Consider the following 24,054-nt stretch of genomic DNA (forward strand, 5'->3'; position numbering starts at 1 on the left):
AAGGGAAAAAAATAGCTAATTTACTCAACACTGAATTATAAACAATACAGGACATAAGTATGTTTGCCAAGTTAATCTTCATTATCTACGGTCCCCAATCCCTGGGCCGTGGACTGGTACTGGTCCATGGCCTGTCAGGAACTGGGCCACACAGCAGGACATAAGCAGCAGCCAGCGAGCCTATCTTCCTCTGAACCTCCGGCTGCTTGCCCACTGCTCACATCACCACCTGAGCTCTGCCTCCTGTCAAATAACATAGGAAAAGGTTCATGCACAAAAGATATTAATCAAGGCAACGATTAACAAAAAAATCATAGGTAGTACTTATGGTATACTGGGCATTTTCCAGCTACTATATGAACACAAGTGCCCAATTCTTTCACAGCTTACTTACTGTGGGTGAGCACAGATAACAAGTCAATAACATAATTTCTGATTATATGCCTTACAAGGGAAATAAACAAAATGCCGTGTACATTTACATTTACATTAACAAAGAAGGAGACTTCTCCTATAGGAAATTACCAAAAAAAGTCCTCAGAAAAATACAAAATTAAAAACTAAATAATAATAGCCAGCTAGGCAAAAAGGTGAGCGGGGACAATCAAGACACAGGAAACCTTGAATGCTAAGGCTCAGAAACAGAGAAAAAAATTGGCATACTCTAGCAACAGACAGGAAGTCAGGTAGACGAAAATGGTAGAAAGAGATGAAGCTGGAAAGGTAGACGGGGACCAGACCATGCAGGGATGTGAAAGCCACGGTGAAAAGTTTCTCTTCTATCATAATTACAAAGAGATGCTACTAAAAAAAGAGGAAAGGAAATTACTATCTGTAATTTTTACAGGCTTCTGAGAGATTAGACTGTAGAAGGCAAAGAGTGATAACAAGAAGTTAAGACAGTACTACACAGAAATCCCAGTAAAAGGTAATGACAGGCTGAACTAGTGTGACGATAATGGAATAGAGAAAAGCAGAAAAATTCAAAATATAGTGCAGTGGTTAAAACAGGTAATACTGACAAATGATCAGAACATAGGAGATAAGGGCCCAGAACAAACAAGTATAGCTCTTAGCTTTCTGGCTGCATCGTTATTTATAAGGCTATAATTAAAGTGTGTTTCCAATAACAAGAGAAATGAGAATATTATGAAGGATCCATCAGATGTAACATTAATAATGTCTGTGGAAGGTTTGCTTTTCTTTACTATTTATGAGGTAACGAGCATGATACCTAACTATGCAGGCCTTTGGTTTCCCAAAGAGTTACTAGAAATAGTACCTACTGTGCTCACAGAGTTGTTGAGAGGATTAAATATGAACCTATGAAAAACACAAGACAGTGGCAGTACTCAATTAACAAAAGCTGTCACAAATCCCAGTAATAATATCTCAGTACCCATAAAAAAGAAGGCATTCAATAAATTTTTTTATGGTTGAACAGATAGGCAGATAAAAGAAATGATGGAACATCCTAGGTCATCTGATTCTACCCCATACTCCTACAAAACTACGCACTTTTCACCAAAGGTTAGTAAAAAAGATTAACAATTTCACAACTGTTAAACTGTGAAACAAACTAAGGAGAGTTATGGAATCCTCATTAGAGACTTTTTGGCAGAAATTACACAACAATCCAAGGTGTAGAAGATTTAGTGTTGTATGTAGTCAAGTAGATTAACTAGAATAATAGGTAATTTCTGAGTGACAAAAATAATTGAAAAGTGTACTGGCCTACTTATAGGCTGTGAGTCAACGAATGCAATACAAAAAGAGCCCGTGGGGGTGGGGGGTGGACAAGGCAGCAAGAGCTAGATGGGGAATACAAGTGAGTGCCAGAATAAAAGAACAGAATCCAAAATCTCGAGAAGAGGGCAAAATCACAAAGAGGCAAAATACCAAAAGCCTAGATTAGTCAGAGTGTGAGAGATAGCCACAGATCAGAAGAAGCAGGTATCTACCTCTAAGGCAGTTGTAAGAAACCCTCTCACCCACCGGGCCCAGGCTTAAGATCCACTGCTCCTAGGAGAGAGATAGAAGTACAAGTGTATTCAGTAGAGGGACAAGAAACCCTTCAGACCCAGGAGCCCACACTAAAACTAAGCAGAAGTATACTACTGCAGGGGGAGGGACAGGAAATTCTCTCTGTCCCAAGTCCTACTTCAGACACCAGGCAGTTTGGCTGCCCCTGAGGGGGGAAAGAAAAAAAAGAATGAAAAAGCCTCACTCCCAGGACTCAGGCTCACAGCCTTATCTAAGTAAGACTGATGGTAGACCAGGAAAACCAAGAACTCTTTCACTCCATCACAAACTTGACACATACAGAGAAAAACCATCTGCAGTGGGTGGCACCCATAGCTCAGTGGGTAGGGCACCGGCCATTTACACTGAGGCTGGCAGGTTCACAACCCTGCTGGGGCCAGCTAAAACAACAATGACAACTGCAACAACAACAAAAAAAAAAAAAATAGCTGGGCGTTGTAATGGGCGCCTGTAGTCCCAGCTACTTGGGAGGCTGAGGCAAAAGAATAACTTAAGCTCAAGAGTTTGAGGTTGCTGTGAGCTGTGATGCCACAGCAGCACACTACCCAGGGCGACAGCTTGAGACTCTGTCTCAAAAATAAAAAAAATAAAAATATAAAAAACCCTCTGCAGTGTAGAATGTTGCAACAGCTGCTGATGGAATAGTGTCTATACCCATTGTGCTGCTGAAACAGAATACCTAAGACTGCAATTTATTAAAACAAAGAACAAGAATTTATTTCCTCACAGTTCTGGAGGCTGTGAGGTCCAAGATTAAGACACCAGCATCTGGGAAGACCTTCCTGCTAAGTCATTACATAGTGGAAAGACAGAGAGAGAGAGAGAACTGGGCTGAACTCACCTTTTGATGAGGACATTAATCTCATCTATGGGGGGGCAGAGCCTTAAGGGCCTACTCTCATTTTAAAGAGCCGTTTCATAATACTGTAACACAGCAGTTAAATTTGAACATGAGTTTTAGAGGGACAAATATTTAAACCATAGCAAGCAGCAACACTACAAAGGCCATACAAAGCACAAATTAACAGCAGCCTGCTACTAGAGAAATTTCCAGTCTGTGATACACTGTTAATAGTAACCACAGAGCAATACCCAGCCATACCCAGCCATACCCAGCACAACAAAACTGACTTAACCTACTTTACCAATAATGTGACAAAAGACGTGCATCCATTTATGGATAGGTAACATACGCCAAAATCTCCACTGTTCTATCATTCAAAACATATCAGAAAAAAAAACAAAAACAGCTAGGAAAAAAGAGATAAAGCAAATAACAAAACACAGAGATGACCCAGATGATGTCACTATCAGACAGAGATACTAAAATAACTACAATTAATTTGTAGGTTAAAAGATCTAAAGGAAAAGATTAATACAGTTGAAGACCTAGACAACATGATAAACAGGAAATTTCAGCAGAGATATAAAGAGTATTAAATTAAATTTAAATTAAATACTAAATTAAAAAACACAGTATGAAAGATGGAGAATTCCCTTAACAGGATTTAACTTAAGTCAACACAAATCACCCAACTGAAACCAAAAAAAGTATTTTTTTTTAATATAAAGAAATCAGAGGGGGGCACTAACACTAATATCATACTGACATATACTTAATTTAAGTCCAAAGGGAGAAAAGAAAAATCATAGGACCAAAGAATTATCTGAAAATATCATGACCAAAACTTTCTCAATTAAAGACAGCAAACCACAGATCCAAAAAAGTCAAAGAGCCCTCTTAAAAATGTGAAGTTATTGTTTCCTTAAATCAGGCAAGTCAAAGCAAAAGGTTTATACCAAAGACATAGCTTGAAATGCCTGCTGGAATGTACACAGCAGAAAAACTATTTTCTATTACCTATAAAAAGACAACAGCATACTATTTACCAATCTCTACATAAAAATGAACCAGAAGAAAGAAAAAAAAAAAGATGAAAAAACCTGAACTACCCACAGGGGTGTCTAACCTTTTTTTTTTCCTCTGCCACACAATGGAAGAAGTAGAGTTATCTTGGGCAACACATTAAACACACAAACACTAACAAAAGCCGATGAGCAAAAGAAAGGCCTCTGAGTAATTTTTGCAATATCCACCACCACAGAAAAGCAAGACAGTACTCACATAATCTGCATGCGGCCTACAGGCTGAAGGCTGGACATCCCCATATAATAATTAAATACATTATCATTGTCTTCCACAAGCTACTAATACTGATATTTAGATTATAATAGTTTAGCTAAAAACTGTCGATTTTCACCAAGAACATTAAATAAAGGCAAGTATTTATGAGCTATAAAAATAATTATTATATATGAATTTAGTAAGTCCCCAGGATGCTAACCATACTTTGTAAAAAATCTATTACCCACAAATTTATCTATGCTTTATCATTTCCACTACTATAAGAATCTGTATAAAGTGGAAAAAGGAGAAGGCTGGGCGTAAACAGCTCACACCTGTAATCTTAGCACTCTGAGAGCAGTGCAGGTGGATTGACTGAGCAAAGTGAGACCCTGCCTCTACTAAAAATAGACAAACTAGCTAGGCATTGTGGCAGGTGCCTGTAGTCCCAGCTACTCAGGAGACTAAGGCAAGAAGATCACCAGGGCACTCAGCGAAGGCAACAGAGTAAGACCCTGCCTAAAAAAAAAAGGAAAAAAAGAAGATCTAGAGATTGGTAACAGTAAAGTAGAGAAGAGCCAGATTTGAGACTTTTAAAATGCAATCTTGAGTTGAAGGAAACCCAGGTAAAGTCTACCTGGCCATAAAAGTGTGTCCATATGTGAAAGGTGAGGAAGAGCTACAATTCAAAGACCCATCTAAGTGCTGGGAACAGAGCCAAGTAAGACTGTCTAATATCCTCACGTATAGGAAGAATTCAAATTTTACCAATACTCCATGGATTACTGAAGATGTTTCAGCCATACTAGTGGGGACACTCAAATAAATTTACCCAAAGCTTTCCCCCATTGCATTTATTCAAGTAAATTAACATGTCTAAGACCACTGTGGAGGTATGAATGAATGATTCCAAGTAACATAAAAAAAATACCTAATTCTTCAGTGGACTAGATACTAACTCATATACTAAAATGTTCCTTAGTGTACATACTATCTGGTACAAACTAAAATGGGTTTTTAAGCATCTCATATGCTATAGAAGGGAATTCTGAACCCTTCTTTATAATAAAAGGATGACAAATGAAAGTTAACTTTTCGAATTACTGAATTCAGAACATGCAAATTATTCTTTACTATGGTACTTTCTTTTAGCAAATACAAATATGTATTAATATTTATTAATAGGGGCCTTTCTGGGGCCTCACTCCACAGCCTGTTTTCCCCCAAAGATCTGAGTTTTTGTATTTCTAATTCTTCTAGGATAAGATTTTGCTCCATCATAATTAGGAAGGAATGGTCTATAAACATTCCATGTCTTGCTGTGGAATTTGTATTTGACCAAAAACAGCTGCTGTTTATCTAGAAATCTTAAAGACTGACTAAATACAAAGACTTACTTACTTTACTATCTTAATACAAAAATTTATTTCACTATCTTTTCATTCTTGAACAGTCTATTCTCATGTTACTACATTATAAATTAGAGGCCTAAGAATACAAGAGTTCTTTATTCCTTTACCAATCTAGAATATGAAGAAAAAAATAATCTCAATTATTATTAAGAGTTTGACAGTCAGGGCTTATAATGAACCTATCATGACTCTCAGTCACCTTCCTGAAAAGAAACTCTGAAACAGAGTTCAAAGTGTAAAACTAAATTTTTAGCACCCTATAAAAATTTAGCACCCCCACCAGATAATTTTATAAATAAATTTAAACAATTAATTTAAATTCAGAGGACCATACCAGCATATTTGCATATTTCTGTAAGATTTTTAAATAGATACCATAAAAAAATTACATAGCATATGGCAAAAACAACTCAAGACTAGGAGTTACTAGATCTGAGTTCCAATTCTAGGTGTATTATATTAAATTAAAGTTGATAATAAGGTAAGAATACATGTATGTAATACTTAAAGACATTTATCATTACGACTTATATAACTGATACTATAAATGAGTAAAAAGATTAACAAAACCAATGTGCCACTCAGCTTTAATTGAAGGAATCTGGACACTAATAAATACTGGAATCCGTAGCCATCATAAAATGAGGATGCTGCCAGCTTGTTCTAAAATCATATACTGTAAAACTACGAGGTGTCCCAAAAGTTGCCCCTAAAGTTACCATACATAGGGAAAATGGCAAATTGTAGCTAAATGTACCTTTATTTACAAAATACTCATTATAAAATTTTATAAAATATTTATAAACATTCCTTACATGTTAGCCACCTCTTTGTAAAATTTTGTGCATTTAGCTAAAATTTCACATTTTCCCAGTTCCCCATTTGGCAACTTTAGGGGCAACTTTTGGAACACCCTATACAATATATAACATATAACAAAACCAGTAAATAACCAGAACACTTAAAGTCATGATAGCAAAAACTTTATTAGTAAAATCATGACAGCAAAGACTTCATTAGTTTTCTCTTATTTCCCCAGCACCTAAAAAGTATCTAATGCCCAGTATTTAGTAAGCATTCAAACGTTTACTGAATAAATATACTACCCAACTAAGCAGCATATTTTACATTAACCAGTACTTTTTAAATGTTTAAGGTCTGTGAGACTGCAAGTTGATAAAATTCTAACCTTTTAAATAATTGTATCAATTTATTTCCCTAAACGCTTTCAAAAATATGTGAAGAATCAATTAGAGTTCATGATTTTAGCCAAAATGAGCAATATGTTAATCATAATTACTCAGTTTATACAAATGAAGAACTGAAAGTTCATCCTATAATGTTTTCCACTAGAAGTTAGTAGTCACAAATAAAGATGTCCCACAGTTCTCCCTAAAAGTATTTAACACAAAAAATTTTTCAAGTGCCAATAAAGATATTTTAGATAAGACCAGATGTCAATGATTAAGTCATATTATATTCCACTCTAACTACCCAAATATTTTAAAATGTTGGACATACTGAATCAAAGTAATATCTGTAAACCATTAATCACTATCCAGAGGTAAGGAATCAATAACTACAATACATTATAAAGACAAACTTTCAAGTCAAAAAATATTTATGAAGCTATGGAACAACTTCTAAAAGAAAGATGCTACAATAGAAGCCTAGCATGAATAAAAAAAAAAAAAAAAGTCTACAGCATAAGTAGACAGAAATCTCTAGCTAGAACTGTCATGAGGAAGATGTAAACAATCTGTTAAGAGAATTCCAAGGTGTAAGAAGAAATCTTTTGGAAGATAGTTCTGGGAAGACCTTACAATAGCAGAAAACACAGAAGAATGGGAACATGTCAAATTTTGCCATCTATATCACCAACTCATACAACAGTGCACTGAACACCAAACGTTCACTGAACAAGCAAGCGTTGGAATGTACCTTGAGAAAAAGCGAGAACACTTTAAGATGAAGAAAAAACTTATCATGGCTCAGCGCCCGTAGCCCAGTAAGTAGGGTGCCAGCCACATACACAGAGGCTGGTGAGTTCGAGCCCACCCAGGCCTGCTAAACAATGACAACTGCAACCAAAAAAATAGCCAGGCATTGTGGGGGGTGCCTGTAATCCCAGCTACTCCAAAGGCTGAGGCAAGACAATCATTGCTTAAGCCCAAGAGTTTGAGGTTGCTGTGAGCTTTGATGCCACAGCACTCTACCCAGGGCAGCATAGTGAGACTGTGTCTCCAAAAAAAAAAGGGGGGGGGGGAGGAAATAAGGTATATTCAAAGAACAAAGAGTAGCTTAATTTTGCTATGCAGAAATAAGCAAGGGTTTGTCTTCAGTATGAGCTACAAAGAAAGTTTAGATTTAATTTAGTATTAACCAGAAATACTAAAAATTTCATTAATGAAAGTGTTTATAAGAGAATGCAAGGTGAGTTACAATATTATTGCCTCCTTTAGCCCAAATGATTCAGTTCAGATCTAATATGGTACCAATGAAAATTAAAAGAATTGAGGAGTGGGGCCTTGGTGTGTGTCACACTTTATGGGGGCAAGACATGATTGCAAAAGGGACTTTACCTAACAATTGCAATCAGTGTAACCTGGCTTATTGTACCCTCAATGAATCCCCAACAATAAAAATAAAAAAAAAAAAAAAAAAGAATTGAGGAAAGGGTTAAATGTTAACTCTAAGAATTTGTGCTTGGTTAATCAGAAAAACAGTTGTACCATCAAAAGAAATGCAAAGTCAAAAAAAAAAAAAAAAAGATGGGGGAGAAGTCAGGCAAAGAAAATGAAATTGAGCATTCTTTGCTATGCACTTCAAACACACTATTTTACTTAATCTTCACAATAACCCTATGAGGCAGTTATATTCCCCTTTATAAAAAAGACAAAAGAGATCAAGATCTTTCCCCAAAGATCATAAAGCCAATTACTTATGTAACTTTTCCTCCCTTCTTCCTTCCTAAAAGATCCTCAGGAAGATGAGCCCCTCCCCCCAACCCTAGGGGAAGGAAGCATGTTTCTATGTCCCTTGGCCAACAACCCAATGAGACACAGGAGAAATATGCTAAAGGCTTCTAGAAAGGATTTTCCCAGTGGCTATTAGCATCATGGAATTCATCAGAAACCTTAAAGGGAACAATGCAAGAGTAGTCCTTGATTCCACCTTTCTTTCACTCCTATTTCCCAATCTATCTGGGAAAGATAGATCAATTTGATTGTTTTGGAAAGCCAAATCAATTCTTATTCCAAAGTATACAATAATTTAATGAATTTTTACAATGTTTCCATCAGTTCTGCTTGTTACTGACTGCCTGGCCTCTCTTCGCAGGTGATGCTTTCTCTCCCCTCAGAAAATATTTATTCCATTTATACACTGCCATTTTCCTCATGGCATTATCCTCATAAACTAGGACTAACATGCCCACTCTTGCCAAGTTTAACAAGAAATTTAATGTTGACTGTTGCTCTAATTCAAGCTTTGACATTGTCACAACAGCACAGAAAAACATGCAACAAGAATGAAGACCACTCAGCAAGACACTGCCTCATGTCAATAGGAACACAGCTGTGAGACAGATATACCAAGGTTATGAAACTTTCCCTAGTTGTCTGTACAGTGATGGCAACTTAAGCACACAGTGGCAAGTTTGCAAACTTAATTGTCAAACCTCATAATTAAAAACCCTATCACTTTACCCCATCCTCTGAATATAGCCAAACAAGGTAATAAAGTCTATGAGGCTCTGTGCCATCTGGCCCTTCTCTATGCTACAGCCAGATCTCATACTACTCCCTCTCTCCCTCAAGATGTTCAGGCAAAATGATACTCTATAATTGCTTCAAATAATTAAAATTCTTTCTTGCTTCAAGGTCTTCGCCTAAGCTATTGCCTGCCTCTATGTGAAATGCTATTGCCTAATTCCTCACAGACTCTGCTCTTTATTATCCTTTGGTTGTCATCTTAAATGTGACATTCTTAGCCTCCCCTAACCAGCCTACCTAAATTAACAGGTCTCCTCACATCATCCACATCATTTTCCATTTTATGTCTCTTTTTTTCCATAATAGCATTTCTTACAATTTAAAATACTGTTTTTTTCTGTCTTGTCAACTAAACTGCAAGCTCCATGGGAACAAAAATCACATTGATTCCATTCCTCATTGTGTCTCAATAAAAAACCTGGCATTCAAATCTGTACTACGTACTTTCACATTAAAAAAAAAATCAGTAAGTCTATTATTAAATATATGTATTATTAAATATATATAAATTTTTAAAAGACTGTAGAAAATAAAATTTTGATGTTATACTTATCTCTAGTTATTGAGGTATTTTCTAGGGTTACTTTTCAGTATGTTCTAAATTTTCTATAATAAACTTTTATAATCAGAAATTAAAGATTTTTAAATCTAATATTTCTACTACACAATGCTGTAAATCTTTATGTCATATAAAATAATAAAAGCATAAAATGACTTAAGCTAATGATACATACAATTAATTTTTTTTTAATATCACAGTACTTTTCAATCAGTCCGGTAGACTTAGCTTCATATTTCTACAAAGGTTTAACTTATCTTAGACCATTAATGGTCTAGTAATTTGGATCACGGAAGTGCCTAAAACTATGCCTTCACACTTTTTAAAAACCAACAAAAAACATCTTAATAATACTCAATAAATCATAGCACATTTCATTACATTTCTTTTCACTTATAAATGCTATGTTTACCTATAAATAAGCAAACCATATCTGAACACTTAAGACTTACTAGGCCCTATTTTATGAACTTTACATAGATTAACTCATTCACTCTTCAAACCTCATTTTAGAGATAAGGAAATTTAGGCACTAATAGATTAAATCATCTACCTAAAATTACAAAGCCACTGTCAGCCTGAGATTCAAAACCAGGAAATCCTGTTGAAGTCTAAAAAGTATGCTTCTAATCACACTATACAAAAGTGGAAACAGACATATGGCCCAGATAAAAGTTCAAGATATAAGATGTTATGCTTCTTAAAAGTTACATTCCATCATCCTTAAAATTCATCAAAAGCAAGCACAAAGCAAACAATTACCCACCCATCGAGGATACTGATTTTAAAAAGGTATATTCATAACATGCAACTGGGTCTCAGAAACTATACGTGTTAATGTAGTAATTTTTTAAGATGTCATAATATTTAATAGCGAAATTGTTATCTACCAAAGACAAATGAAAAAGAAACTCATAAGGCCCTTAGACAATGAAGACTTAGAACTTAATATTAATCAGAATGTTTAATTCTGCTATGTCTCCAGCCTCATTTCCTGATTCATCTCCAAACATACCTCATGCTTTACCATAAAGATCCTTGGCACTGGAGGATTTTTAAGATGCAAACTACACATATTTGAGATCCTAAATCTCCATTACACACAGTAAATTAATATGGAGATGATAACTCACTAGAATTCTCTAGGAATTAGATAAAACATACAAAATGCCTGCTAAAACTGTGAATCCCACAGGCAAGGATGGATGTCAGTAACCTGCGAGCAGACTCGCCACTGCATCTGTCCTCCTGGGTATCTGGTAATTAACAATCACTTCTAGCATTCTCAAATGCCAATACCTACAACACATTCCCCACACAGCTTCCTCTTGTCTCACCTTTGACTCTCCACTCCAGTGGTTCTCAACCTTCCTAATGCCACGACCCTTAAATACAGTTCCTCATGTTGGGGTGACCCCCAAACATAAAATTATTTCGTTGCTACTTCATAACTGTAATTTTGCCTCTGTTATGAATCATAATGTAAATATCTGATATGCAGGATGTATTTTCATTGTTACAAAGGGGTCATGATCCACAGGTTGAGAACCGCTGCACTAAGCCCTTTCCTATCTAACAAACTCTTATACTTTCTTAGCAAACAACTCTACTCTGGGGGGAAGGACGAACTTTTCACTAAACAGCCACTTTATATGTGGAAGTAATTCCATCACTGTAATTCAGCAAGCATCCTCCTGTCCCACCTAGCACTTTCCAATAAGCCCTTTCCTATCTGACAAACTTACACATTCTTAGCAAACACACCTACTGTGGGCAGAGCGGACTCTTCACTAAAAACCCACTCCTCCAAGTAACTCCATCACTATAATTCAGTAAAATACAGCATATACACTTAGGCCCTTATGCCCTTGTCACAATGTATCATCACCCATTAAAGGTTATACCTTCTACTAGACTACTGGGCAGGATGAATATCTTACTGATCTTGAAATTCCAAACACCAAACCAGCATCTTGCATATAGGACCTAATAAAATTTTTGATTTGCTTGCATGTTTATTTTTAATAAAGAAGAAAACAGAAAAGACTGAACAAAAAAGAACCATACATCAAAAATATGTACATCTATTACGTATCAATAAAAAATATTTAACTACATTTATTTATATCACACCTTGTTCCAAACAAGGGGGAAGGGAGACTTATTTTTAATACTGCAAATATATGACAGAAAACTTCTAATACGTATTCTAATATATACTTTTCTTCACTTTATTGAGATGTAGTTGACAACTGAAAAGTGTATATACTTAAAGTATATAATTCAATGATTTAATATGTATGTGTTGTGAAACAGTCAATATGATGAAGCTAATTAACATAACCATCACCTCACATCCTTACCTTTTTTGTTTTTTTAATGTATTAAGAACACTTAAGGTCTACCCTCTTGGTAAATGTCAAGTATAGTATAGTCATAAAGTAAATCTCCAGAACTTATTTATCTTGCATGACTGAATCTTTGTATCACCTGACCAACATCTCTCTGTATCTCCCTCCCTCCCGCGCCCCTGGTAACCAACATTGTATTCTCCATTTCTGTAAATTTGACACATATAACTGATGTCATGAAGTATTTATCTTTCTGTATATGGGTTACTTCACTTAGCATAATGTTCTCCAAATGGCAGATTTTCCTTCTTTTTTAAGGCTGAAAAATATGTCATTATGTGTACGTGTATCACATTTTCTTTAACTATTTAATCCATCAACGGACTTTAGGTTGCTTCCACAGCTTGGCTAGTGTAATACTGAAAAGAACATGAGAGTACAGATATCTCTAACAGATACATTTAGCAATACTACTAAAAAAGCTACCGCAGGAGAGCCTCTTAAAAGCAAATAATATATACATACTTTTTTTGGATTATGCAATCTACTCTCAAGAAATTTTCAGGTTTATATTGGTCTTGCAATGATAAAAATAGTCAATTCCAACATCTTTATATCTCCAGTTCCTCACATCCTGGTTAGCACAGTAACTAAATAATGTTAAGAATTTACAAACACTTAGCCAGGCGTTGTGGCAGGTACCTGTAGTCCCAGATACTTGGGAGGCTGAGCCAAGAGAATTACTTAAGCCCAAGAGTTTGAGGTTGCTGTGAGCTGTGACGCCATAGCACTCTACCAGGGTGACAAACTGAGACTGTCTCAAAAAAAAAAAAAAAAAAAAAAAAAGAATTTATGAGCACTTATGCACACACATACATTCATCAAAGACTTTCTCACTTTAACCCTCTGAGGTTTTTAGCACCCACTGTAACACCCCTAGATCCAAACACTGAATGCACAGAAAGTATATTTAATAAGGCAAATTTAAAAATAGCAAGGGGTGCCTCTGGCTACAACTGGACAAACATTTAAAGTAGTTTTTGCTTTTTTATTTTTAATTTGGTACCCAAACAGAAGAAATAACAAGAATTAACACCATCTGAATATGTGTGGCAAAGTAGAAACAGCTAAAGGTAACAGTTCAAGGCAGTGGGGAAAGAGAGGAAAAATCACATGTATATCATACTGAAAAGTTAATTTATTGCTGGACACTAGGAATAAGAAGGGAGATTATCTAAGTACTCAACATCAGATGGTTTTTAAAAGGGGGAGAATAGTAATTGAAAGAAGTCATGGACCTATGAAATGAACGGTCGTGTTGAAGCAGATAAAACTTCAAATAAAGGTTTAAAAAACCTTTTTCAGGCTCTATCTAGATAAATAAAGAGATTTATTTAAAGGCATTGGGCGCCAGCCACATACACGAAGGCTGGCGAGTTCGAGCCTGGCCTTGGCCTGCTAAACAGCAATAACAACTGCAACCAAAAAATAGCCGGGCATTGTTGCCGGCACCTGTAGTCCCAGCTACTCAGGAGGCTGAGGCAAGAGAATCGCTTAAGCCCAAGAGTTTGAGGTTGCTGAGAGCTATAACGCTGTCGCATTCTACAGAGGGCAACATAGTGAGACTCTGTCTCAAAAAAAAAAAAAAAGCCTTTTCCAGTTATTTAAGAAAAAACACAAATCACTTTCAAAACCCAGGGGGGGGGGGGTGTTGATGAGGTTGTTTAGGATTTTGCAATCACATAAAGAATGGCAAGTATTTTTTTTTTAATATTAAAAACCCAGCACTTAATTCAGTAACAGTTTTTGAGGTGTTTCAGTTCCATTTGCTGGCAAATTTAGGAAGATCAAAGATAGCAGAAGAGAAAGAAAGTGAACAGAACTAGAGGAAAGAGTAAATAACACAGAGGCCAAGATCCATGAGCACACATGAAGACAAATTTATATGCAAGAAGAAACACTTGGACAGACACAGGCACTTGGGTTCATACATGAATGTTACTCCAAGTAAACTGTTCTTGCCTGGCTGTGGTTTCCTGGGCCTGCACACAGGAGGGAGGCAGGGAAAAGTCACTATCAAACATTCTACAGCTGCTCTAAGCCTTAATTCTAAAGTTTCACTTTAAAGAATATGGCTGAGAAAGCTTAGAAGAAAGGAAATTACTCTCAGGACTGCAGTCATGACAGTTGTGCAGTGTCACCTCAAGGGCCAAGTGAAATAAAGCCAAAAGTCAAATCAATCATTGGCTTGGGGTTCCCTATCCCCAATTTAGAACTTTCCTAGTAATGAAGTTCTCTGAGGAGGAAATGTTCAGCTTGGCAGAGGAACACAAGACTGAAAACAGAGAGTAAGGAGTAAACCACCCTTAATATCAGCAACAATGAAACCAGTCACGGAAAATTGTTACTGAAGGTAGGATTAGAAAGTATCAAGAGGGGGGCAGCGCCTGTGGCTCAAGGAGTAGGGCGCTGGTCCCATATGCCGGAGGTGGTGGGTTCAGGCCCAGCCCCGGCCAAAAAAAAAAAAAAAGAAAGTATTAAGAAGGGTGGTGCCTGTGGCTCAAAGAGTAGGGCACCAGCCCCATATACAGGAGATAGTGGGTTCAAACCCGGGCCCGGCCAAAAACTACAACAACAACAATTTAAAAAAAAAGAAAGTATCAAGAAAGCCAGAATATCCAATACCTACTAATAATACAAAGATCTCGATTGATAAAGAAAAGAACAAATCCTTTAGATGGGGCATTGAAAATTATCATCCACAGATCAAGCTTAAAATTCACAAAGGAATAAAATTAAGAAGTTAATTTTGAAACAAATAATATGCCAGGACTTTGAAACATTGTCATTTACAGGGTGAGGGGTGGGGGAGAGTTGAACTCTTGATTTACAACATTAGTTCAATCTGGAAACCAAAGAATTATCCTTTGTTAAGGAATAAGCACATATTTTTACATATGAAATACTAAAAGGTTTATATAAGGATCTTATGGAATGTACATGGTCTTAAGCTATCAAAAGTTTTTTGGTTTTGTCAAACAATTGGCAAGTATATTTGCAACTGTCTTCCTGAACCCAGGAAGTATATTTAAGTTTAAAATGCCTTTTATCTTACCATAACAGTAAATTTATATTCTTCATAATATGTGTTTAGTATTTTAATTATCACTGATTAAACACTTAATGTTTCTCACATGATCTAGTAAAATGGTTGTCCCAAGAAAACATGTATTTTCCCTGTGTTTTGTGATACTCCCCAGCATATGACTAAGAACCCCAGTTTAGACGTGCTTTATACATACTGAATGCAGGAGGAAATAATGAAACGCTTGATCATTTGGCCCCATCCTTCCTTCCCTTTGCATTTCCCACTACTCTGCGTATACTCTAGGCTCAACTCTACAGAAAATTTTTAACTTACTCTTTGTTCTTGTCTATGCCTCCTCCTGAAAACCCTTTCACTCATCTCCACAAAAAGTCCTAACTACTTATCAAGTTCTACATCAAATCCGACCCTCTCTCAATGTAATACTTTCTAACAACCTTCCTCCCAGCAGTTTCCCCAGCAGTTTGTAGTTAATCACACTAGTTATCACTCCGTTTCATATTATGTTTAGGTATTTGTACAATGATGCATATAGCATAGCAGTTAAAAATCAAAACTCTGAAATCTGAGAAACCCCTGTCAACATCTAACTCTGTTACTTATTAGGTATGACCTGGGCAAGTTATTTAAAATCATCCTGCATTAGTTTCCTCATCTATTATATGAAGATAAGAACAGTTATTTAACAGAATTAAGTCTCAGAGTCAAAAAATGGTGATGTATAAAAAGCAGTTAGCACAATGCTGACACCTACACTATTACTAAATGTTTCTACCATTACCCTGAGTTCCCAATGTGTAGATATATATATTTTTTGTATTCCTTCCCATTCTTAGTATGTGGTATTCTGCACATTTTATAATTGTTTAGTTGATGAAACCTGATTAATTCATATGTAATCTCATAGGTAGATCCTAACAAGGTAGGGTCCAAATTCTAGCAAATGTCAAAATTGGCTTGCTAACCATATTAGCTTCTAATCTTAACATTAACATAACCAGTTTATACTTTATACCATATACAGACCTCCAAGCCATCATAGTGAAAGTGTTCATACCACCTTATCAATGATTAGGCCAACATCCAAGATGTTTGCCCAGTGGACTCAAAAGAAAATTCTAAATTAATCTAAAAACATTAGCATGTATTCCACACATGCCATGAAGTAAGCCTAAAGCAAATTAAAGAATTACTGTGTATCCTTTTATATAAAATTAGGCTAAATCTTAAATCCACTTTCCAACTGCACTTCTGAGTTGTTTTTGTGCCATGAGATTTCCAACAGAGATAAACCTGTTCTGCCATGCTATTTTTTTTTTTTTTTGAAAGATAATCTCATTCTGTTGCCCTGGGAAGAGTGCAGTGACATCACAACTCATAGCAACCTCAAACTCTTGGGCTAAAGCAATCCTCTTGCTTCAGCCTCCCGAGTAGCTGGGAGTACAGGCACCAGCCACAACGCCCAGCTATCTTTAGAGATAGGAGGTCACACTCTTGCTCAGGCTGGTCTCCACCTCCTCAGCTCAGGCAATCCACTTGCCTCGGTCTGCCAGCGTGCTAGCATTACACACATGAGCCATGGGCGCTCAGCCATGCCATGGTATTCTTAAGGGTACCAAGGCAGGGCGGCACCTGTGGCTCAAGGAGTAGGGCGCTGGTCCCATATGCCGGAGGTGGCGGGTTCAAACCTAGCCCCGGCCAAAAACCAAAAAAAAAAAAAAAAAAAAAAAAGAGTACCAAGGCATACAGTGTTTTGAAACCAGTAAAATTACTCCTAATTCTTAAATGTTCCTAATAGATTAGATCGAATGGATACAAATAGATTATTTTAATCCTGTAGTTTGCAACAAATACAACTACAGCAACTGTCAAAGACTGGTGAAGAACAGGACAGTAATGATGATAACTAACGGGGAAAAAAAAAAAGGATACAACAGAGAACCATCAGAAGAAGGCTTTGGGAAATTATTAGCTAAATTCAAAAAGCAATGTCACAGAAGAACAAAAGTTTCTAGTACTATGTGAACTATACTACATGTGTAACTATGTCACAATGAAAATATTGTGTAAATTTTTTGTAGCCGTGCACACAAACACACACACATATACCACAATCAAGCCAACTAAAAACAAACAAAAAAAGTGACATTTACTGGATAAATGGTAGGAATGCCAAGTAATATAATTAAAAGCTCAGTCTAAGATTTCTCCAATGACAATTGTGCCACTTTGAGGTATTCATGAAAATCTTACAACACAGATGTGTTTAACACTTCCGATTCAAGTGTACTACCTAAATGGTGTTATGCCTTAAACTAAGAATATTTTAAATTTTAAACTTTCATTGAAATTTTAATACTTCTAAAAGATACATCTCAAAATATGTACTTTATAAGGAGATCTTTCTGAGATGCTAGTAGTGTTCAATGCTTTGATCTAGGTTCTCATTACACAAGAATATTCATTTTGTGAAAAATCATCATTACTGTACACTTCTAATTCATACATTTTTTGTGTGTGTATACACGTATAATACTTCAAGAATAAAAAAAATTTTTTAAACAAAATAAAATATGTACTTTATATTTCTAATACACATATCATGCCAAATTAATGACATGGTATTATAATTAAGAAAAAGCCTTTATATATGCAATAAAGAATGTTACTTTAATTCTAATTTTAAAATTTGATAGAAGCAAATATTTTCAAAGTTGAAATAGACTGGAAGAAGTGGTTCATGCCTAGCACTCTGGGGAGGCCAAACAGGATTATAATCCGGATAATCCACTATTACCCTATCCTGTGGAAGGATTCCTTGAGGCCATGAGTTAAGAGACCAGACTGAGCAAGAGTTAAGACCTGATCTCTACTAAAAATAGAAAAATAAGCCAGGCATGATGGCCTTCACCTGCAATCTCGGCTACTTGAAAGGCTGAGGTCGGAGGATGGCTTGAGCCCAGGAGTGTGATGTTGCCTTGAGCTATGATGACACCACAATACTCTCTCCCAGGTGACAGAGCAGGATCCTATCTCAAAAGAAAACGAAAATCCTGAAATAATTAAATATATATAAAAAATTCAATGTTTTAATTATTCTGCATATTTTGCCAGAACAAATTCTGTGAGACATATATATATATACATACACACACATATACATATTCATTGCCCTTTCACAAACTATAACTGATTGATTCTGAACCTGTTAAACGAAAAAAAAGAAAAGTAATGTTTTGAATTCTTAAAGGACTGCTTTAGAATCATCAAGCTCTCAGTCACCAATCTCTAACTTGCTTTAAATTTTAATTTATTTGTACTACTGTAAATATGTAATTTTAAACCCCTATGTTACTATTTCTATATAACTTTACATGTATAAATATTGATTCTACCTTATTAGAACTAAATCCTTAAAAGATAACTGAAAATGAAAAGAAAATAATAAACCCAAACAATGGGTCTGTTTATTTTAATGATTTTTCATAGCCTCTCTTTTATAAGAACAGTTTGCCTGCTCAAAACTCAGCACAGAACAGATAATTTAAAGGTAACTTATTCTTAAAATATACTAAATACCTAAAGTAAAACCTAAAGAGACAAACTCCAGTGGAAAATAATGTTTTTTAGATTTAAATAGCAAAAGGCAAACTATTATGAAGTTTCTGAAGGTGAGCATTAAAAATACCAATCTGAAGAGGAAAAGATAAAAGTGATTTGGGCTGTCACTTTGCAGAGCTGTTAAGAACATGCACAGCTAAATCACAACTTTACCCAAGAACCAGAGAAAACAATTCTCTCAGAATCCTTTCAAAATTTTTCAATTAGTTCTCTTATTAATGATGCTTTATCCATTAACACTGCCTAGAATAGGACACTGCAGCATTTTCTAAGTTCAGTCAGTCTATGGTTCTATTTCCTAAAGTGTACAATAATACTAATAAATTATGTTCTGGGCTTAGCACAGCATTTACAAGTAGAACCATAAAAGAAAGCATTATACAATAATGGCCTAAGGCCACACAGTGCAAAGAAATTTTTAATGTGTTGTAACTTTATCATGAATTTTCAGTTTACCTTTTCCAAGATACCAATGCTTCTGACTGTATTTACATAAACTTAATAAAATGACTGTAATTTAACTAGGATATTGTATAGTTTTATGATCTTAAACTTTAAAAGGAAATGTTTAACTTGGTAAAAATCAATATTCTCACAAAAAGAAACAAAAAAAAAACATCAGAAATATTTCAAAGCTAACATTCTTGAATGTTACTTCAAGAACTTCTTTGGAAGCCCTACATCATAAATTCATCTTGCATGATATTCAGACGAATAAGAATCACCCTTTCTTTCCACTATGCCATAAATAATTACAGAGAACTTAAAGTCTTAAAAGGAAGAATTATAAACTGCTTATTATAATAATATTCCATCTAAGTATTTCTCTTGATATTATCTATACAAAATATATTTGTGAGCAATCAACAAACACTGCATTTTCTAAACTGCTTTCCTTTTTACCAATTACATTTTGATAAAGCATTAGCCAATTGTTTACTAACCAAACTTTTCTGCTCCAGAAACCAAGAGGCACACACCTAATAGCATCTAAAAGCCCAAATATTTCTGCTCCCTCCCTTCCTGCATGAGGCATTAAATCTTCAAATTAGTGTTATCTAGCTACTTTTCTGATAATCACTTGTTCACATTGTTATCTGCCACATTTTTATTTGGAGAATAAAGACTATTCAAGAATAAACTAACTTATTCTCTCAAACTATGCTAAACTTATAACAAAATATTCTGTAATCATTTTATCCAAATTACCCAGTGATAGATCTGATGTTTCAAGTTCCATTTAAGAGGACTTGATGTATTTCAGGGTAAAGTTAAACATGCTCATCATTATGTTCCATACCCCAAAACATCAAAAGTGCTTGACGAAGATTACCAACATCCTTTCTCTAGAATAGTAAATATCCTGTGGCAGAACCGGAAAATACTGCTTTGCACTAAAGAATATAGCTCCTGTGCACTTCCCAGAGCAGCTGTTAGTAACTTCCAGACGCCTGTTGGATCGTCACTTGGGTTAAATTAATCATGGGCTGCCTTATTCCACTTTACGTTTTCCTTTTTAATCTTGCAATTAATATAGAAAATCTACAGAGATCTATTTTTAAAATAAATGAGTTGAGTATTAAGAAAAATAAGCATTAATTACTTCAGCGTACTATTTCCTAAAGTAATCATTTCTTAAACCACCACAGATAAGTTGGAAATGATTAGCTTTAAAAATATTACAATTTTCTAATTAACCTCAACAAACATGTTTGCAAGTTATCAAACGCGAGAATGTTCTATATTAAAAAGGTGTACTGTGATCTAGGAGAACAGTGCTGCTCAAATGCAAGCTCCAAATATCCTGCACTTTGCAAATTCCAGGTGTATGTCTGGTTACCTGCTGAGCTCTCTGCACCCTTTGTCACCCAGTGATACTCTCACGAGCAAATACTTTCCACCCTTTAAAAAAGGGCTTCCTTCCACCCCTCAAAAAACCCACAGAAAACTTGAGATGTTTCTGCATACTAATGCGGAACCACTAATACCACTAGGTATTATGGCTCTCAAAGAATCCTCTTTAGCAGCCTCCCTTGGGACGTTGTGCTCAGCGAAGCTTTGAACCGGTGAGTCTCTCTGCCAGCTGCCCTTGCAAAAGCAGCACCAGAGGCGGACTCAATACCGCATTGCTACTGCTGACTTTTTCTAGCAGCCTCAAAAAAAAAAAAAAAAAAAAAAATCAGTCATGAATCCTGCAGACTCTGCTGGATCTTCTGCGGCACTAAAGAGAAACCACTGCATTGCTCAGCTTAGAAGATCGCGGAGCCCGACAGAAGGGCGGGGAAGCAACTGCCGTCGAGAGGCCCGGTCGAGGGTGGAGTGTTGGGGTGAAAAGAGAAGGCGTCCGGAGTGCAGGGGACCACGACCAAGCAGCAGCGTGAGCGCCGGTGTGCGGGCGCCGGGCTCTGCGGCGTGCTCTGGCCGGGGTCGTCGAATAGCGGGCGCCCGACTGGGACGCCGACCCCTCCCGCGGACCGCGGTCCCGCCGCCCCCCGGGCCCTCACCTGTCAGGAGCGCCGGGCTGTCGCCTGCCCCCGCGGCGGGAGAGGACGCGGCTGCCGCGGCGGAGCCAGTCGCCCGCCGCCCGCGGAGGTGCCTGGGCACCAGCTCGCATCCGTCCGCCGCTCCGGCCACCAGCAGCCCGAGCACCAGCAGCGAAGCCCAGCGCCGCCGCCGCAGCCAGCCCGATGTTGGGCCGGGAGTCGCGGCGGGATGAAGATGCAGACGCGGAGCGGGCTGAAAGCGCGGCGGCGTCCCGGCCACCGGCCACTCGCCCGCCCCACCAGGCGCCGCCGCCACTGCCGACTCCTCCGGCCGCCCCCGCCGCCTCAGAAGCGGGTTCCCGCCGGGCGCCAGCCTGATCTCGGCACCGGCGGCCTCCGGAGCTCGGGTCCCAGCTGCGTTCATTGGTTCCGGTGATTCAAAAAAAAAGGTGGGGGGCAGAAACGTCTTCAGGCGGTGCGCTACAGCCGCGCTGCTGCCGCAGCGAGACCGGGAGCCGCTGCTCTGGCCGCCAAACACCAGCCCCAGCGCCCGCGCCGCCGCCGCTGCCGCTGCCGCCGCCGCCGCGGCGCATCCCCCCGCCCCCTCCGGCCCGCGCTCGTCGTAGTACCTCGCTCCGCGGGGACGCCTCCCTCCCCTCACACATTCGCTCGCATACCAATCCCCCGCCTCCCTCAGCCCCGCCCAAGCGCTGGCGCGGCGCGGATGCACTGCGCGTGCGCGCTCCCGGCCCCGCCCCTGAAGGCGTTCCCAGACCAGAGTGTTGCGGGGTGGTTTCTAACGCTTCAGCCAGCCACGAAGATAGGGGGCGGAGAGGAAGAGGACACTTCCCCCTTCCCAGTTCACGCCCCCACCGCCCCTCCTGGGAAGCTGGGAGAAGAGAACAGACATCCCAAATCTTTAGGGCAAGTCAAAGCCTTGTGGAGGGCAGCAATATTAATTGTACCGGTCGGGAAAACTCGGTAATCAAAAACAACGGAGTTCCCATAATTTCAGGCGGGGCATATAAGTAGCTAATCGTACTAGTTTTAAGTTAGCATAGCATACTTCCCGAACATTCAACAATGCGCTTGCTATATGCCTATTGTGCCAGGTATTCTTTAAGTACTTTACAGATTTGTACAGTAATTACCGTTGTCATCCCCACTTCACAAATGAGGGCGGTAAGGCCTAGAAATGTTAAGTTACTTGCCCTCAAGGTCCCACAGCGAATAAATGGACAATGGACCAGATTTACCAGCAGCTGAATAAAGAATTTGCGCTTCAGTTTCTGACTCTGTGTTCAGGCATTATCTGAACTCCCTTCCCTCGTCACTGCCCCATCCCAAGAAGTCTTTGCTGTTAGCTGAACAGGCTGACAGAGGTCAATGGTGTAGACTTGACTTGGCTTCGCCTACCTAGAATGAACTCAAGTTCTTGTGCACTCAAAGTCTGCTTTCTATTGTAGATCCTCCTCAGATCCAGCCTAATTGGTTGGAAGAAAAAAAGAACCGGAATCTTTCTTATCTAAATTAGTTGCCTACACATTTTTGAGGCCACTTCCCCTCAAATATAAAAGGAAGTGAATGTAATGTCACTATAAATTTAAAGCCTTGTAAATTCTCTCTCTCTCTCAGCATTCTCTCTCCCAGGGGCATAACGTTTAAAATTTGAACTAGGGTTCTCATACATAAAAGTCCTGTTTGCTATTGGGTTTTGTTGTTGCTTTAGTTTTTTATTGGTTTGTTTGCTTGCCTTCTGAAGTCAAAAAGATCTCAAATTACACATTCACATTCTCCTAAAGCTATTAGGCGGTACAGCCAACATAACCAAGAATATCATTTATTGTGGAAGGGCAGATGTACACTTCTCGAGAATGTCTTTGAGGCTACCCAATCTATCAAACAATTATTTCTTGGCAGACTTCTTGGGGGCATCGTGTTCAGGTGGCAATTCTTTATAGGGCAACAGAAGATTATATTTCCCCTGCTGAAAGGCAAAGCAATGAAGTCACACATTTGCCGAGTACCCCCCACAAAGAGATAATTCTCCTAGAAGACCAGGAAAAAAAAAATTTTTTTAAAGGCTTGTCCTGCTCTCCAGGAGGCATTATTTCATTTATTAAATATTTACCGGGTGCCTGTTCTGTGCCAGGCTAGGTACTGAGTGATTCAGTAGAGAATGAGACATTTGAAAAAGTCAATTAAGTCAGCATTCAGGGATATGAGACAGACAACACAGCCCTGCCTGGAGAATCTTACAATGTTGCTTAGGAGATAAAATTTACAACCATTAAACAATTAGAGGCTAATACAAGATAGTGGTTAATGAGTTGCTAAATTGAGTAGTGCAAACTGCATTACAGCAATCACAGTACAAAGCCTCTAACAAATTAACAAATCTGGGTCAAGCTTCTTTAAATTAAGATGGTACAGCATTTTTTTCTTCTTTTAAAGATAGGGAGGTTGATAACACAGAAAGTACTGAATTTGGAGTTATGTTTGTTCCTCTCACTAATGAACCACAAAGGAGCAAAGGAAACGCGTACAGAAGTTTCTGGCTATTAAATGAGCAGCCAGCATA

General features: G+C 37.7%; 1 protein-coding gene across 3 annotated transcripts in view; it reads right to left on the reverse strand.

Moving 5' to 3' along the window:
• STIM2 (stromal interaction molecule 2) overlaps window positions 1-22,159 on the reverse strand; it is a 125,965-nt gene extending 103,806 nt beyond the window's left edge. Inside the window, exon 1 of one of the 3 annotated variants that reach the window (XM_053577576.1) lies at window positions 21,495-22,159. In XM_053577576.1, coding sequence (XP_053433551.1) covers window positions 21,495-21,897 — 403 coding nt within the window. In that variant the 5' untranslated portion in view covers window positions 21,898-22,159. Of the gene's footprint in view, window positions 1-18,280; window positions 18,300-21,494 lie in introns of those variants that run through there. The other 2 variants (XM_053577575.1, XM_053577577.1) reach the window with 2 other exon arrangements.
• Between the last annotated feature and the right edge of the window lie 1,895 nt (window positions 22,160-24,054).

The sequence above is a fragment of the Nycticebus coucang genome, chromosome 23 (genome assembly GCF_027406575.1).
Source record: "Nycticebus coucang isolate mNycCou1 chromosome 23, mNycCou1.pri, whole genome shotgun sequence".
Taxonomy (NCBI): Eukaryota; Metazoa; Chordata; class Mammalia; order Primates; family Lorisidae; genus Nycticebus; species Nycticebus coucang.